This window comes from Bombina bombina, chromosome 2 (genome assembly GCF_027579735.1).
Source record: "Bombina bombina isolate aBomBom1 chromosome 2, aBomBom1.pri, whole genome shotgun sequence".
Lineage (NCBI taxonomy): Eukaryota > Metazoa > Chordata > Amphibia > Anura > Bombinatoridae > Bombina > Bombina bombina.
The window spans coordinates 419389201-419407762 of NC_069500.1; the positions used below are offsets into that span (position 1 = coordinate 419389201).

The 18562-nt window shown below is 42.1% G+C and overlaps 1 protein-coding gene across 1 annotated transcript in view; it reads right to left on the reverse strand.

Annotated features, from left to right (window-relative positions):
* PI4KA (phosphatidylinositol 4-kinase alpha) overlaps positions 1-18562 on the reverse strand; it is a 442522-nt gene that overhangs the window by 15877 nt on the left and 408083 nt on the right. Inside the window, 3 exon segments of the mRNA XM_053701959.1 lie at positions 303-407; positions 906-1009; positions 1293-1363. Of these exon segments, the coding sequence (XP_053557934.1) occupies positions 303-407; positions 906-1009; positions 1293-1363 (280 nt within the window).

Below are 18562 nucleotides of genomic sequence, written 5' to 3' on the forward strand. Positions count from 1 at the left end.
ACTCAGAATCAGATTACCAAACAGTGTATTATTTTAAAATATTTGACCCTCAAAGTCCTAAATGCTGACAGCTGAGAAACTTTGGCACAAGAAGATATAAAATAACTTGGAGTATATATAGGGTGGCATCATGTGACTGTGACAATGAGACTAGTGTGTAAGTAGCTAAATAGCATAGATTTGCTCCTATTAAGTCTGTGTATTGAGTGCAACTCAATGAAATGAAGCGTGAAGATACAAAGCTAAGAGCGAGTTATTTGTACAAGCCAATTAGCTTATTCTGGGCTTGCCTCATTACTTACCCCAGGAGCTGTTGCAACTACTCTGTATGGAAAGACAAATAAGTCCAGTCCAACAAGCTGGAAAATGTTCTTGAACAAGTCAATAATCTGCAGAGCCAGCATGTCCTGAGGCAGAAGAAGGGAGAAGACACAGATAAAGGGATAAATCAAAATGTGATCTGCACAACTCCATCGTAGAAAATATTTTTATTTATATTTAAACTCGTAAAAACATAGCCAGCTGACAATATAAAGCTGGAGTGGTCCACGCATGAAGAAAGGCAAGTTATAGACAGAGCAGGATGGCCTGCTAAGCTCAGCTGTTTTTGCTTTGTATTATGTATCACAGATAACAGGAGCTGTGCAATCAAGCCATGAAAAATAGAGTGAAATTGCATACAACAGCACTCATAGCTTTTTTGTATCCAGTAAGACCTGCTTATCACATACAGCCTATAAATTCATAATTATATAGTTTTTTCAGTTAAAAAAAAAAATTCTATAAAAATGTCGTTCTGCAAACAAACAACTGTCCAGTTACTCAACTACCACCCAGCTGCATTGACACAAACTAAATTCTGTGGCATAAGCTTCTAATAATATACAGAAAAATATTTTGCTCACCTGTCGGCAGTCATCACCCACTTTAAAGATAGCAGCTTGCCAGCAAACTTTTTTGTCTCCATCTTCTTCACTCTCATCAATGGAGTCTGAACGGCAGCGAAGACCTAAAAGAATGGTTGGATAAAATAAACGTAGAGATTTAGGGTACATTTGACTAAACAAAAACTGTGAATAAAAGTGTGTCAATTAAAAATGCATTTAAACAAATAATAAATCAATACAACAAATAGAATACTATTAGGTTATTTTAGTAAATACAACAGAGAAGCAGACACTAAGTTTAATTTTGACAAGGATGAATTTTGTTATCTAGAGTATGTTACAATACCTGCCTGACAACTGAATGCACCATAGGTTAAATACCTATATTAATGTAGAGCCACTTACCTTCCTTCTCAAGTTCACTGACTCCACATCGTTTCACCTTGAACTTGGCCAGATAAGGGGCTTTTGCAGCACTGAAAGCAAAAAAAAAATGTTTTAAGTATGGCATGAAACAGATGTACAGAACAACAAGAGGTAAGAGGAAAAGAGATCTAAGATCAGGGGCAAAACACTGTAAACCTCTGGGATACGGTTGTATTAGTATTAGTTGGGTCAATAAGTAGACGCATTAAATAACATACTTACTAACAATCCATGTTTTCCTACTAAAATTGAAAACATATGGTCTTCACTAGTAAGTACTAGTCTTGTGCCATTGGAGTAGGTAATTCCACAGGTCTTTGGGACTACTCATGATGCACAATATATATGACAACTACCTCTTTCTAGATATGACATATAGTCACTTTGCCATGCAATAGCTCATGCAACAGACAAAAGATGACCAACAAAACAAAAAAAAGAGGGATCCAGCCATGTTTCCAAAATATATAACTTTGCAATTATAAAGAAATAAAATTGTTTGCGGATTATATATGTTGTGTTTTATTATAGACTTGAGAAATGAGATAATCTCCACTGATGATTTATTACTAGAACAACATATATAAAGACAGTCAACGAACATAGTGAATGGTGAAAGTTTAGGATAATAATTTTTTCTATCCCCTTGCGGGCATATTTACGAAAAAGGAAACTTTTGTACTTGCTGCTCATGTGCTGGTGGGGATAATTACCCAATGTTGTACTGATCTTGGTACTATTACCTGATAGGTGGCTGGTGGTATATGGAACTTATGGTATTTATATCTCTTTTACATAAATTGGGGGGCTGGGGATCTATCTATTATTAGTATTAGCATTGATCTAGGCCCATTTTGGTATATTTCATACCACCATTTCACCGCCAAATGCGATCAAATAAAATAAAAAAAAAAGTTACATTTTTCCAAATTTTAGGTTTCTCACTGAAATCATTTACAAACAGCTTGTGTAATTATGGCACAAATGGTTGTAAATGCTTTTCTGGGATCCCCTTTGTTCAGGAATAGCAGACATATATGGCTTTGGCGTTGCTTTTTGGTATTTAGAAGGTCGTTAAATGCTGCTGTGCATCACAGGTGTATTATGGCTAGCAGTGAAGGGGTTAATTAGGTAGCTTGTAGGGAACTTGCAGGGTTAATTTTAGCTTTAGTGTAGAGATCAGCCTCCCACCTGACACATCACACCCCCTGATCCCTCCCAAACAGCTCTCTTACCTCCCCGCAATTGTCCCCGCCATCAAGTACTGGCAGAAAGTTTCTTTCTTTTTTTTTTCTTTGCATATTTACATAAGCTGCTGTGTAGGATCCCCCCATAGCCCCCAACCTCCCTGACCCCCCCCCCCCCCCCAAACAGCTCTCTAACCTCCCCCTCTGCCTTCTTGACAGCCATCTTGGGTACTGGCAGCTGTCTGCCAGTACTCAGTTTACAATAAAAACAGAATTTATGTTTACCTGATAAATTACTTTCTCCAACGGTGTGTCCGGTCCACGGCGTCATCCTTACTTGTGGGATATTCTCTTCCCCAACAGGAAATGGCAAAGAGCCCAGCAAAGCTGGTCACATGATCCCTCCTAGGCTCCGCCTACCCCAGTCATTCGACCGACGTTAAGGAGGAATATTTGCATAGGAGAAACCATATGATACCATGGTGACTGTAGTTAAAGAAAATAAAATATCAGACCTGATTAAAAAACCAGGGCGGGCCGTGGACCGGACACACCGTTGGAGAAAGTAATTTATCAGGTAAACATAAATTCTGTTTTCTCCAACATAGGTGTGTCCGGTCCACGGCGTCATCCTTACTTGTGGGAACCAATACCAAAGCTTTAGGACACGGATGAAGGGAGGGAGCAAATCAGGTCACCTAAATGGAAGGCACCACGGCTTGCAAAACATTTCTCCCAAAAATAGCCTCAGAAGAAGCAAAAGTATCAAACTTGTAAAATTTGGTAAAAGTGTGCAGTGAAGACCAAGTCGCTGCCCTACATATCTGATCAACAGAAGCCTCGTTCTTGAAGGCCCATGTGGAAGCCACAGCCCTAGTGGAATGAGCTGTGATTCTTTCGGGAGGCTGCCGTCCGGCAGTCTCGTAAGCCAATCTGATGATGCTTTTAATCCAAAAAGAGAGAGAGGTAGAAGTTGCTTTTTGACCTCTCCTTTTACCGGAATAAACAACAAACAAGGAAGATGTTTGTCTAAAATCCTTTGTAGCATCTAAATAGAATTTTAGAGCGCGAACAACATCCAAATTGTGCAACAAACGTTCCTTCTTCGAAACTGGTTTCGGACACAGAGAAGGTACGATAATCTCCTGGTTAATGTTTTTGTTAGAAACAACTTTTGGAAGAAAACCAGGTTTAGTACGTAAAACCACCTTATCTGCATGGAACACCAGATAAGGAGGAGAACACTGCAGAGCAGATAATTCTGAAACTCTTCGAGCAGAAGAAATTGCAACCAAAAACAAAACTTTCCAAGATAATAACTTAATATCAACGGAATGTAAGGGTTCAAACGGAACCCCCTGAAGAACTGAAAGAACTAAGTTGAGACTCCAAGGAGGAGTCAAAGGTTTGTAAACAGGCTTGATTCTGACCAGAGCCTGAACAAAGGCTTGAACATCTGGCACAGCTGCCAGCTTTTTGTGAAGTAACACAGACAAGGCAGAAATCTGTCCCTTCAGGGAACTTGCAGATAATCCTTTTTCCAATCCTTCTTGAAGGAAGGATAGAATCTTAGGAATCTTAACCTTGTCCCAAGGGAATCCTTTAGATTCACACCAACAGATATATTTTTTCCAAATTTTGTGGTAAATCTTTCTAGTTACAGGCTTTCTGGCCTGAACAAGAGTATCGATAACAGAATCTGAGAACCCTCGCTTCGATAAGATCAAGCGTTCAATCTCCAAGCAGTCAGCTGGAGTGAGACCAGATTCGGATGTTCGAACGGACCCTGAACAAGAAGGTCTCGTCTCAAAGGTAGCTTCCATGGTGGAGCCGATGACATATTCACCAGATCTGCATACCAAGTCCTGCGTGGCCACGCAGGAGCTATCAAGATCACCGACGCCCTCTCCTGATTGATCCTGGCTACCAGCCTGGGGATGAGAGGAAACGGCGGGAACACATAAGCTAGTTTGAAGGTCCAAGGTGCTACTAGTGCATCCACTAGAGCCGCCTTGGGATCCCTGGATCTGGACCCGTAGCAAGGAACTTTGAAGTTCTGACGAGAGGCCATCAGATCCATGTCTGGAATGCCCCACAGTTGAGTGACTTGGGCAAAGATTTCCGGATGGAGTTCCCACTCCCCCGGATGCAATGTCTGACGACTCAGAAAATCCGCTTCCCAATTTTCCACTCCTGGGATGTGGATAGCAGACAGGAGGCAGGAGTGAGACTCCGCCCATAGAATGATTTTGGTCACTTCTTCCATCGCTAGGGAACTCCTTGTTCCCCCCTGATGGTTGATGTACGCAACAGTTGTCATGTTGTCTGATTGAAACCGTATGAACTTGGCCCTCGCTAGCTGAGGCCAAGCTTTGAGAGCATTGAATATCGCTCTCAGTTCCAGAATATTTATCGGTAGAAGAGATTCTTCCCGAGACCAAAGACCCTGAGCTTTCAGGGATCCCCAGACCGCGCCCCAGCCCATCAGACTGGCGTCGGTCGTGACAATGACCCACTCTGGTCTGCGGAAGGTCATCCCTTGTGACAGGTTGTCCAGGGACAGCCACCAACGGAGTGAGTCTCTGGTCCTCTGATTTACTTGTATCTTTGGAGACAAGTCTGTATAGTCCCCATTCCACTGACTGAGCATGCACAGTTGTAATGGTCTTAGATGAATGCGCGCAAAAGGAACTATGTCCATTGCCGCTACCATCAAACCTATCACTTCCATGCACTGCGCTATGGAAGGAAGAGGAACGGAATGAAGTATCCGACAAGAGTCTAGAAGCTTTGTTTTTCTGGCTTCTGTCAGAAAAATCCTCATTTCTAAGGAGTCTATTATTGTTCCCAAGAAGGGAACCCTTGTTGACGGAGATAGAGAACTCTTTTCCACGTTCACTTTCCATCCGTGAGATCTGAGAAAGGCCAGGACAATGTCCGTGTGAGCCTTTGCTTGAGGAAGGGACGACGCTTGAATCAGAATGTCGTCCAAGTAAGGTACTACGGCAATGCCCCTTGGTCTTAGCACAGCTAGAAGGGACCCTAGTACCTTTGTGAAAATCCTTGGAGCAGTGGCTAATCCGAAAGGAAGCGCCACGAACTGGTAATGCTTGTCCAGGAATGCGAACCTTAGGAACCGATGATGTTCCTTGTGGATAGGAATATGTAGATATGCATCCTTTAAATCCACCGTGGTCATGAATTGACCTTCCTGGATGGAAGGAAGAATTGTTCGAATGGTTTCCATCTTGAACGATGGAACCTTGAGAAACTTGTTTAAGATCTTGAGATCTAAGATTGGTCTGAACGTTCCCTCTTTTTTGGGAACTATGAACAGATTGGAGTAGAACCCCATCCCTTGTTCTCCTAATGGAACAGGATGAATCACTCCCATTTTTAACAAGTCTTCTACACAATGTAAGAAAGCCTGTCTTTTTATGTGGTCTGAAGACAACTGAGACCTGTGGAACCTCCCCCTTGGGGGAAGCCCCTTGAACTCCAGAAAATAACCTTGGGAGACTATTTCTAGCGCCCAAGGATCCAGAACATCTCTTGCCCAAGCCTGAGCGAAGAGAGAGAGTCTGCCCCCCACCAGATCCGGTCCCGGATCGGGGGCCAACATTTCATGCTGTCTTGGTAGCAGTGGCAGGTTTCTTGGCCTGCTTTCCCTTGTTCCAGCCTTGCATTGGTCTCCAAGCTGGCTTGGCTTGAGAAGAATTACCCTCTTGCTTAGAGGACGTAGCACTTTGGGCTGGTCCGTTTCTACGAAAGGGACGAAAATTAGGTTTATTTTTTGCCTTGAAAGGCCGATCCTGAGGAAGGGCGTGGCCCTTACCCCCAGTGATATCAGAGATAATCTCTTTCAAGTCAGGGCCAAACAGCGTTTTCCCCTTGAAAGGAATGTTAAGTAGCTTGTTCTTGGAAGACGCATCAGCTGACCAAGATTTCAACCAAAGCGCTCTGCGCGCCACAATAGCAAACCCAGAGTTCTTAGCCGCTAACCTAGCCAATTGCAAAGTGGCGTCTAAGGTGAAAGAATTAGCCAATTTGAGAGCATTGATTCTGTCCATAATCTCCTCATAAGGAGGAGAATCACTATCGACCGCCTTTACCAGCTCATTGAACCAGAAACACGCGGCTGTAGCGACAGGGACAATGCATGAAATTGGTTGTAGAAGGTAACCCTGCTGAACAAACATCTTTTTAAGTAAACCTTCTAATTTTTTATCCATAGGATCTTTGAAAGCACAACTATCTTCTATGGGTATAGTGGTGCGTTTGTTTAAGGTGGAAACCGCTCCCTCGACCTTGGGGACTGTCTGCCATAAGTCCTTTCTGGGGTCGACCATAGGAAACAATTTTTTAAATATGGGGGGAGGGACGAAAGGAATACCGGGCCTTTCCCATTCTTTATTTACAATGTCCGCCACCCGCTTGGGTATAGGAAAAGCTTCTGGGAGCCCCGGGACCTCTAGGAACTTGTCCATTTTACATAGTTTCTCTGGGATGACCAACTTGTCACAATCATCCAGAGTGGATAATACCTCCTTAAGCAGAATGCGGAGATGTTCCAACTTAAATTTAAACGTAATCACATCAGGTTCAGCTTGTTGAGAAATGTTCCCTGAATCAGTAATTTCTCCCTCAGACAAAACCTCCCTGGCCCCATCAGACTGGTTTAGGGGCCCTTCAGAACCATTATTATCAGCGTCGTCATGCTCTTCAGTATCTAAAACAGAGCAGTCGCGCTTACGCTGATAAGTGTTCATTTTGGCTAAAATGTTTTTGACAGAATTATCCATTACAGCCGTTAATTGTTGCATAGTAAGGAGTATTGGCGCGCTAGATGTACTAGGGGCCTCCTGAGTGGGCAAGACTCGTGTAGACGAAGGAGGGAATGATGCAGTACCATGCTTACTCCCCTCACTTGAGGAATCATCTTGGGCATCATTGTCATTGTCACATAAATCACATTTATTTAAATGAGAAGGAACTCTGGCTTCCCCACATTCAGAACACAGTCTATCTGGTAGTTCAGACATGTTAAACAGGCATAAACTTGATAACAAAGTACAAAAAACGTTTTAAAATAAAACCGTTACTGTCACTTTAAATTTTAAACTGAACACACTTTATTACTGCAATTGCGAAAAAATATGAAGGAATTGTTCAAAATTCACCAAAATTTCACCACAGTGTCTTAAAGCCTTAAAAGTATTGCACACCAAATTTGGAAGCTTTAACCCTTAAAATAACGGAACCGGAGCCGTTTTTAACTTTAACCCCTTTACAGTCCCTGGTATCTGCTTTGCTGAGACCCAACCAAGCCCAAAGGGGAATACGATACCAAATGACGCCTTCAGAAAGTCTTTTCTAAGTATCAGAGCTCCTCACACATGCGACTGCATGTCATGCCTCTCAAAAACAAGTGCGCAACACCGGCGCGAAAATGAGGCTCTGCCTATGATTTGGGAAAGCCCCTAAAGAATAAGGTGTCTAAAACAGTGCCTGCCGATATAATCTTATCAAAATACCCAGATTAAATGATTCCTCAAGGCTAAATATGTGTTAATAATGAATCGATTTAGCCCAGAAAAAGTCTACAGTCTTAATAAGCCCTTGTGAAGCCCTTATTTACTATCTTAATAAACATGGCTTACCGGATCCCATAGGGAAAATGACAGCTTCCAGCATTACATCGTCTTGTTAGAATGTGTCATACCTCAAGCAGCAAGAGACTGCTCACTGTTCCCCCAACTGAAGTTAATTGCTCTCAACAGTCCTGTGTGGAACAGCCATGGATTTTAGTAACGGTTGCTAAAATCATTTTCCTCATACAAACAGAAATCTTCATCTCTTTTCTGTTTCTGAGTAAATAGTACATACCAGCACTATTTTAAAATAACAAACTCTTGATTGAATAATAAAAACTACAGTTAAACACTAAAAAACTCTAAGCCATCTCCGTGGAGATGTTGCCTGTACAACGGCAAAGAGAATGACTGGGGTAGGCGGAGCCTAGGAGGGATCATGTGACCAGCTTTGCTGGGCTCTTTGCCATTTCCTGTTGGGGAAGAGAATATCCCACAAGTAAGGATGACGCCGTGGACCGGACACACCTATGTTGGAGAAATTTATGTTTTTGTTTTTTTTTCTTTTTCTGTAGTGTAGCTTCCCCCCAAGACAAACCCCAAACCCTTCCCAGATCCCTTAGATTACTTTTTGGTGTATTCCCTCCCCCCTTTCTCCCCTTTATACTACTTTTTTTTCTGTAGTGTAGCGGTTCCCACCCGCTCTCTTCCCCGTGCGCGCCCCCGATCCCGCCCCCCTCTAAGGCTCAGAACCCATGGATGGCCGCCCACCCCCCTCCCACTTCAGCTCCCACCCACCAACGTATGCGGCCATCGATGTCCAGTGCAGAGAGGGCCACAGAGTGTCTCTCTCTGCACCGGAGGGGTAAAAATTGTTATTGCAGGATGCCTCGATATCGAGGCATCACTACAATAACCGGAAAGCAGCTGGAAGCAATCAGGATCGCTTCCAGCTGCATTCCAGACCAACGACGTATGCCATACGTCCTCGGTCGTTAATTTTATTTTTTGCGAATAATGAACCTGGCCACCAGGAGGAGGCAAAGACACCCCAGCCAAAGGCTTAAATCCCTCCCCCACATCCTTCATCCCCCAGTCATTCTGCCGGGAGAACAAGGAACAGTAGGAAAAATATTAGGGTATAAATGGACTAGGATGTCGTCCAGATAGGGCGCCACAGCAATGCCTCTGGATTTGGTCACTGCAAGTAGCGCCCCCAGAGCCTTCGTGAAGACTATCAGGGCCGTCACCAGACCAAAGGGAAGGGCCCCAAACTGGAAGTATTGATCCAGAAATGCAAATCTTAGGAACCTGAGGTGGTCCCTGTGAATTAGCACATGAAGGTAAGCGTCCTTCAAGTCTACAGTTGTCATGAACTGTCCCTCTTGAACTAGGGGCAGAATAGATCTGATCATTTCCATTTTGAAAAATGGAACACTCAGAAACTTGTTTAAACACTTTATGTCCACAATCGGGTGGAACGTGCCCTCCTTCTTTGGAACCACAAAAAGATTTGAATAGTACCCTAGACCCCTTTCTGCTTGAAGTACTGGTACGATAACACCTAGAGAGGAGAGATCTCTCACACAATCTAGAAAGGCTTCTCTCTTTTCCAGTCTTGAAGACAAGTTTGATAGGAGGAATCTGCCCCTGGGCGGATGGAATCTGAACCCTATCCTGTAACCCTGGGCGATAACATCCAGAACCCAAGGGTCCTAAACATCCTGCAACCAGGCTTCTGAGAAGAGAGACAATCTGCCCCCTATTTGGTCCGGAGACCGGTCATGACTATTTTGTCTCGGCGGGCTTCTTGCTCTGCTTAGACTTGTTCCAAGAAGTTCCCTTGGACTGGTCCGCTTTTGCAGCGGGATGCTGGCGCTGGGCCTTGTCCGCACGAAAGGGACGAAAAGTAGATCTTTTAGACTTAGCCTTCTGATGCGGTAGGAAAGCTCCTTTGCCTCCCGTAACCGTGGATATGATTGAATCCAATCCTGAACCGAACAGAATCTTTCCTTGAAAAGGCAGGGACAACCGCCTCGACTTAGAGGTCATGTCCGCAGACCAAAACTTTAGACACAGCCCTGCGAGCTAAAACAGATAAACCTGACACCTTAGCTTTCAGGTGAATAATTTGCATATTGGCATCACAGATGAACGAATTGGCGATCTTCAGCGCCTTAATCTTATCCTGTATTTTGTCGATGGAAGTCTCCCCCTTGACCATTTCACACAGGGATTCACACCAATATGTCGCAGCTCCGGCAACCGCGGCTACGGCCACTGCCGGCTGAAAAACAAACCCTGTGTGTTGAAACATTTACCTTAACATGTTTCCAACTTTTTATCCATGGGCTCCTTAAACGTCAAACTATCCTCGAGGGGAATAGTCGTCCGCTTTGCGAGCGTAGAGATAGAACCATCCACCATAGGGACAGTACCCCACAGCTCAAGCTGAGTGTCCGGAACAGGGAACAGTTTCTTAAAGGAAGAAGGGGAAAAGGAAGAACCTAATCACTCCCATTTATTCTTCATTTTAACAGGAACCTGGAAGGCCTGAGGTACCACCATGTCCTCATATACCTTATCAAGCTTAGGAATCGCCGGTTCTTCCGGAAGTTTCAGTTCTGGAACTTCCAGAGTAGCCAGCACTTGCTTCAGCAAAAAGTGCAAATTCTGCATCCTAAATCTAAAGACAGGCTCCGACCCAGAAGGGGCCTCCTTCGAAGAGTCAGATTGGGCCTCTTCATCGCATAACGCCTCTGATATTTCTACAGACGTAGACAACCCCTGGGACGGGCCGCCATGATACGCAAAACGTGGTAAGGCATGGATCACTTTAGAAACCGCTGTTTGCAGTTGAACCGCAAAATCTGATGGCCAACGAATCTCTCCCGCAGGAGTAATGGTTGGACCCTGGGGTGCTGCATGTGCAATTGGAGATGGATGCAGGGAACGCACCTCCTGGGACGGGGAACACTCAGAGGTGGATGCCTCAGTAGTACTAGACATCCATTTGCTTTTAGATGTCGTAACTTTATTAAGGCATGTGGAACATGGTTGAGCAGGCTGATCTACCAGAACCACCTCACAATAACATAGTAGATAAGGTTGAAAAAAGACTGAAGTCCATCGAGTTCAACCTATACAAATCTAAAATACTTACAAAAAGCTCCAGTTAAGCTTAAATAACCTCACTAAAAGGTGACTCATTTAATACTAGCAATCATATCCATGAATTTTGTTTATATACAGAAATGCATCCAGACTATTTTTAAATGTATCTAGAGTATTGGCATTCACTACCTCCTTTGGTAATGAGTTCCACAATTTTATTGCTCTTACAGTGAAAATCTCCTTTCCTCCAACCTTAAAGTGTGATCTCTTGTCAGAAACAATTTTCTTGGAATAAAGAGAGCTTCTGCCTTCTCTGAATATGGGCCTTTAATATATTTATATAAAGTAATCATGTCACCTCTCAAGCACCTTTTTTCTAAAGAAAACAGACCCAGTTTGGCTAGCCTTTCCTCATAGGTTAATTTCTTCAATCCCCTTATTAGCTTTGTGGCCCTTCTCTGAACTTTTTCTAGTTCTGCAATATCTTTTTTTGCGATCGGTCCTCAGAACTGCACTCCATACTCAAGGTGAGGTGTTATCAGGGCTTTATATAGTGACAAAATTATGCTTTCCTCCCTTGAATCAATGCCTCTTTTAATACATGCTAGTATCTTATTAGCCTTTGAAGCCACTGCCCTGCATTGTGCACTCATCTTTAGCTTGTTATCTATTACTACTCCCAAATCCCTTTCCTCCTCTGTTTGGTTAAGTCTTGTCCCATTTAAAAAATACATTGCCTGCTTATTTTTACTTCCAAAATGTAGAACCTTGCATTTTTCCTTATTAAATCTCATTTTCCATTTACTTGCACATACTTCTAATTTTTGCAGACCCCTTTGTAATGAAAGTTCATCCTTCTCTGACCTAATGACCTTACTTACCTTAGTATCATCTGCAAAAATAGAGATGTCGCTATTTAATCCTTGCTCCAAGTCATTTATAAAAATATTTTAAAAAAACGGGGCCCAGTACTGATCCCTGGGGGACTCCACTGATTACCTTTGTCCAATCTGAGTATGATCCATTTACTACTACTCGTTGCTCCCTATCTTTTATCCCGTTATTTATCCATGAGCTAACATTTTCAGCTATTCCCAGTCCCTTAATTTTGTGCATTAATCTCATGTGGCACTGTATCAAATGCAAATGCCTTTGCAAAATCTAAGTATCATCACATCAACTGATTCCCCTTTATCTATATTTTTACTTACTTCCTTGTAGATTCTAATTAGATTAGTTTGACATGATCTATTTCTCCTAAAACCATTCTGATTAGAACTCATAATCTTGTTTACACGAATATGCTCATCAATATAATCCCTTATAATCCTTCAAATATCTTCCCCACTATTGATGTCAGACTAGCTTCCTGGATCATCCCTGCTTCCCTTTTTGAAGAGTGGCACCACATCAGCTTTACGCCAATTCTGGGGTACCATGTCTGAGGATAATGAAAAATTAAGAGTAGAGGTTTGTCTAAAACAGTGCTAAGATCCCTTAACAGCCTTGGGTGTATTCCATCTGGGCCTGGAGTTTTATTTACCTTAATATAAACACAGGAATGAGACCTTGTTAAAGAGGGAGAACCCTCCAATGCGTCAGAGTCCTCCATAGCTGCAGTGTTATTATGAACTAGATTAATTTAATAAATAGGCACCTTTATAACCTCCAATGGCCGGGCACTCACCACATGGAATGCCTGGCAGGACCACCCCTGTCTAAGGAGAAAATGCGCCAAAAAATGGACACGCAATACTCCCATAAATCACCTGAAAGTTCCACACATTGCCAGAGCCTCATCTCGCACATAACGCTGCAATGACACAATAATATCATGCATAAACCCCCCCTGTTCAATAATCCCCCTTCCAGGAATATTAACCCTTGATTCTTTAAAGATAAAAGGCGTCACACTGTGACCCTGTCTTCCGTGTTATCATTATGTAATAAAAAATGAAACAATCTTACCAGAATATACGCCGTGGAACAGGAACACGGCCCTTCAAGTGTGACAGGTTAGTAGCCTCGCTCCTGACATGGACATGAGTGAAAAAAGCAGGCAGCGAAACTCGTCAACGCTGATTGCTTATGGAGCTGTTAATATGAGTCGGGATGGTTTCGCAGAAAGACTCTCCCTGCATCTCCGGACTCTAACTTTTGCCCAGGCTCTCACTGAGAGGCTGACAGGACTACTTAAAACTCCAGTCCCAATGCGAAGAGTACTTCCCTCCATAAGAGGCTACTCCGAAAATCCGACACTTCTCTGCCAACCTCATGTGACGAAAGGCAAAGAATGACTGGGGGGATGAGGGAAGTGGGGGAGGTATTTAAGTCTTTGGCTGGGGTGTCTTTGCCTCCTCCTGGGGGCCAGGTTCATAATTCACAAAAGTAATTAATAAAGCCGTTGACTCTCCTCCCCTATAGATGGAAATAATGAACACATGAATGTAAGACTAGTCTGCTCCCTTGCAAAAATATGTTCAATAGGAACTTCATTATATCTGATCCATGATAAGGCCAAATTTCAAGACCACTGGTTTTCCCCTGTCCTCATGCCTCCCTAACAGGCCAGATTTTCAGGATTAACTTGAGTGAGAGCAAGTAAAATAACCATGTATACTAATCAGCCAATTATTTTACCTGTGCTCTAGTTCAGATATCCACAAAATCTGGCCCGCGGACAGGTTTGAAAAGTTGAATAAATCCAACTGGCCAAAGAAGCTCTGTCTTTTTATTGACCAAGAATGAACAACAAAAGGATAATCAGACTTTCTGATATCTATTGTAGTTACTTAGTAATGTGAAAGGGCTCTGACCACGTCAAGTCTGTTCACAACTGCTTCCTTAGAATTCAGAGGATTAGGACAAATGATGAAAAAAAAAACCCATAATTTATGTAAGAACTTACCTGATAAATTAATTTCTTTCATAGTGGCAAGAGTCCATGAGCTAGTGATGTATGGGATATACATTCCTACCAGAAGGGGGCAAAGTTTCCCAAACCTCAAATGCCTATAAATACACTTCCCACATCACTCATATCTCAGTTTAACATATAGCCAAGTTAGTGAAGTGTAAAAAGCATACAAAAGAGGAACAGGATAAATAAAGTGCTTTATATATTAAAAAAACAGAATTTATGCTTACCTGATAAATTTCTTTCTTTTGCGATGTACCGAGTCCACGGATTCAGCCTAACTTGTGGGATATTGTCCTTCCTGACAGGAAGTAGCAAAGAGAGCACCACAGCAGAGCTGTCTATATAGCTCCCCCCTTAACTCCACCCCCCAGTCATTCGACCGAAGGCCAAGGAAGAAAAGGAGAAACTATAAGGTGCAGAGGTGACTGAAGTTTATATAAAAAATACTATCTGCCTTGAATAGACAGGGCGGGCCGTGGACTCGGTACATCGCAAAATAAAGAAATTTATCAGGTAAGCATAAATTCTGTTTTCTTTTGCAAGATGTACTGAGTCCACGGAATCATCCTAACTTGTGGGATACCAATACCAAAGCTTTAGGACACTGATGAAGGGAGGGACAAGACAGGAACCTAAACGGAAGGCACCACTGCTTGCAAAACCTCTCCCCCAAAAATAGCATCAGAAGAAGCAAAAGTATCAAATTTGTAAAATTTGGAAAAGGTATGAAGCGAAGACCAAGTCGCAGCCTTACAAATCTGTTCAACAGAAGCATCATTTTTAAAAGCCCATGTGGAAGCCACCGCTCTAGTGGAGTGAGCTGTAATTCTTTCAGGAGGCTGCTGTCCAGCAGTCTCATAAGCCAAACGGATGATGCTTTTCAGCCAAAAGGAAAGAGAGGTAGCTGTAGCCTTTTGACCTCTATGCTTTCCAGCATAGACAACAAACAAAGAAGATGATTGGCGAAAATCTTTGGTTGCCTGCAAATAAAACTTCAAGGCATGAACCACGTCCAAGTTGTGCAACAGACGGTCATTCTTAGAAGAAGGATTAGGACACTTGATTGAAGATAAATAAAACTAACAGTTTAACACCTCTTCTCTTTACCCTTCCTGCTTAGAGCCAGCAAAGAGAATGACTGGGGGGTGGAGTTAAGGGGGGAGCTATATAGACAGCTCTGCTGTGGTGCTCTCTTTGCTACTTCCTGTCAGGAAGGACAATATCCCACAAGTTAGGATGAATCTGTGGACTCGGTACATCTTGCAAAAGAAAAATCATAACCCCAAAAAATATTGGGTGGGTCTCATGAACTCCTGCCACTATGAAAGAAATGTTTTCTTTCATGTAAGTGGCAAGAGTTTATGAGCTAGTAACGTATGGGATACAATACCCAAGATGTGGAAGTCCATGAGTCACTAGAGAAGGAGGGATAAAATAAAAACAGCTAATTCCGCTGAGAAATTAAATAATTGAGTTTTATTAAAAATTAAAAAAAAACTCAAATCATAGGCACTAGAATCAAACTGAGACAGCTGCCTGAAGAACCTTTCTACCAAAGGCTGCTTCCGAAAAAACAAACAACAAAATGGAACATTTAGTAAATGTATGCAAAGAAGACCAAATTGCTGCTTTGCAAATTTGATCAACTGAAGCTTCATTCTTGAAAGCGCAAGATGTTGCGACTAATCTAGTAGAATGAGCTGTAATACGCTGAGGCGGAGACTGCCCCGCCTCCAAATAGGCTTTGTGAATCAAAAGCTTCAACCAAGATGCCAAGGAAATGGCAGAGGCTTTCTGACCTTTTCTGAAACCAGAAAAAATAACAAATAGACTAGGAGTCTTTCTGAAATCTTTAGTAGCCTAAACATAATATTTCAAAGCTCTTACCACATCCAAAGAATGTAAAGACCTTTTTCAAGAGTATTCTTTAGATTAGGACACAAGGAAGTAACAATAATTTCCCTACTTATGTTGTTAGAAATCACAACCTTTGGAAAAAAATTAAACAAAGTCCACAAAACCGCTTTATCTTAATAGAAAATCAGATAAGGAGACTCACAAGAGAGCAGACAATTCAGAAACTCTTCTAGCAGAATAGATAGCCAAAAGAAATAACACTTTCCAAGAAAGTAGTTTAATATTCAAAGAATGCATAGGTTCAAAAGAAGAAGCCTGCAAAATCTTTAAAACCAAATTGAGACTCCAAGGAGGAGACATTGATTAAATAACAGGCTAGATACAAATAATCAAAGCCTGAAAAAAACAGTGAATATCAGGAAGCTTAGCAATCTTTCTATGAAATAAGACAGAAAGAGCAGAGCTTTGTCCTTTCAAAGTATTTGCAGACAAACCTATATCCAAACCATCCTGAGGAATCTATAAAATCCTAGGAATTCTAAATCAATGCCAAGAATAATCATGAGTGGAACACCAAGAAATATAGGTTTTCCAAACCTTATGATAAATCTTACTTGAAACAGACCTATGAGCCTGTATCATAGTGATAATTACTGAGTCAGAGAAACGTCTATGACTAATAACTAAGTGTTCAATTTCCATGCCTTCAAATTTAGAGATGTGAGATCCTGATGGAAAACTGGGCCTTTAGACAGAAGGTCTGGTCTTATAGGAAGTGACCAAGGCTGGCAACTGGACAAGGTTCGCATACCAGAACCTGTGAGGCCATGCTGGTGCTATCAGAAACACATAAGATTGTTCCATTATGAGCTTTGCGATCACTCCCAGAGGTGAAAAAATATAAGCAGGTTGGTAAAACCATAGAACTGCTAAAGCATTCATCATTTCCGCCTGAGGATTTATGGACCTGGAAAGGTATCTGGGAAGTTTCTTGTTTAGACAAGAGGCCATCAGATCTATGTCTGGAGGACCCCACATCTGCATAATCTGATAGAACACATCTGGATGGAGAGACTACTCCCCGGATGAAGAATCTGACGGCTGAGATAATCCGCCTCCAAATTGTCTACACCTGGTATATGAATCGCAGTGATTAGACAAGAATTGGATTCCGCACAAGAAAGTATTAGAGATACTTCTTTTATTGCTAGGGGACTGCGAATCCCCCCTTGATGATTGTCATATTCCACTGTTGTGACATTGGGGCATATGTATCAAGCTCCGAATGGATAAATATACCCCATTGTCTGTTTAAAACCGAATATACGATTCTCTCTTTAATAGAGGCCAAGCCTGAAGAGCTCTGAAAATAGCACAGAGTTCTAAGATATAGATTGGTAACCTCGCCTCTTGAGTATTCCAAACTCCTTGTGCTGTCAGAGACCCCCAAACAGCTTCCCAACCTCAGAGATGTGCATCTGTTGTGATCACAGTCCAGGTAGGACAAACAAAGGAGGCCCCTTAAACAATAAGGTGATGGTATAACCACCAAGTCAGAGAGAGTGGAGAGTTGGGATTTAAGTATATCAGTTGTGATATCTGAGTATAATCCCTGCCACATGCAAAACTGTAGAGGTCTCATATGAAAACAAGCAAAAAGGATTGAATCCGATGCTGCAATCATGAGACCTAAAACTTACATGCACATGGCCACTGAAGTGAATGATAAGAGACTAAAGGTTTAGACAAGCTGAAACCAATTTCAACCGTCTCTTTTCTGTTAGGGATAGAGCCATGGACACTGAATCTGGAAATCTATTGAGCTAGTACCAAGATATTGTCCAAATAAGGAAACACTGCAATACCCTGCTCACTGATTACAAATAGAAGGGCACCTAAAACTATTAAGAATATTCTTGGTGCTGTTGCAAGGCCAAACGGAAGAGCGACACATTGGTAATGCTTGTTTAGAAAAAAGAATCTAAGAAAACATTTGATTTGAATGAATCGGATTGTGAAGGTAAGCATCCTTTAAGTCTATTGTGGACATGAAGTGACCTTGCTGAACAAAAGGCAGAATATTCCTTATAGTCACCATCTTGAAAGTTGGGACTCTTACAAAACCATTTAAAGTTTTCAGATCCAAAATAGGTCTGAAAGAATTTTCCTTCATAGGTACAATGAATAGATTTGAATAAAAACCCCAATCCTTGTTCCTGCTGTGGAACTGGGAAAAATTACCCCTGAAAGTTCTAGATCTGAAACACATTTCAGAAAGACTTGAGCTTTTACTGTTTTTTTTGTTACATGGGTAAGAAAGAATCTTCCCAAAGGAAGTCTTATTTTGAATCCTATTTGACACCCCTAAGAAATTATATTCTGAATCCACTGATTTTAGACAGAGTCTGTCCAAACTCTGAAATAGCTTTAGTCTGCCCCCTACCAAAAGAACTGTCTTGAGGGTCGCAACCTACATATAGGTTTAGGGGCAGGCTTAGGTTTCCTATAAGGCTTGGATTTATTCAAATTCGCAGATGGTCTCCAATTAGAGCCAGAGGCCTTAAGGGAAGGAGTGGTTTT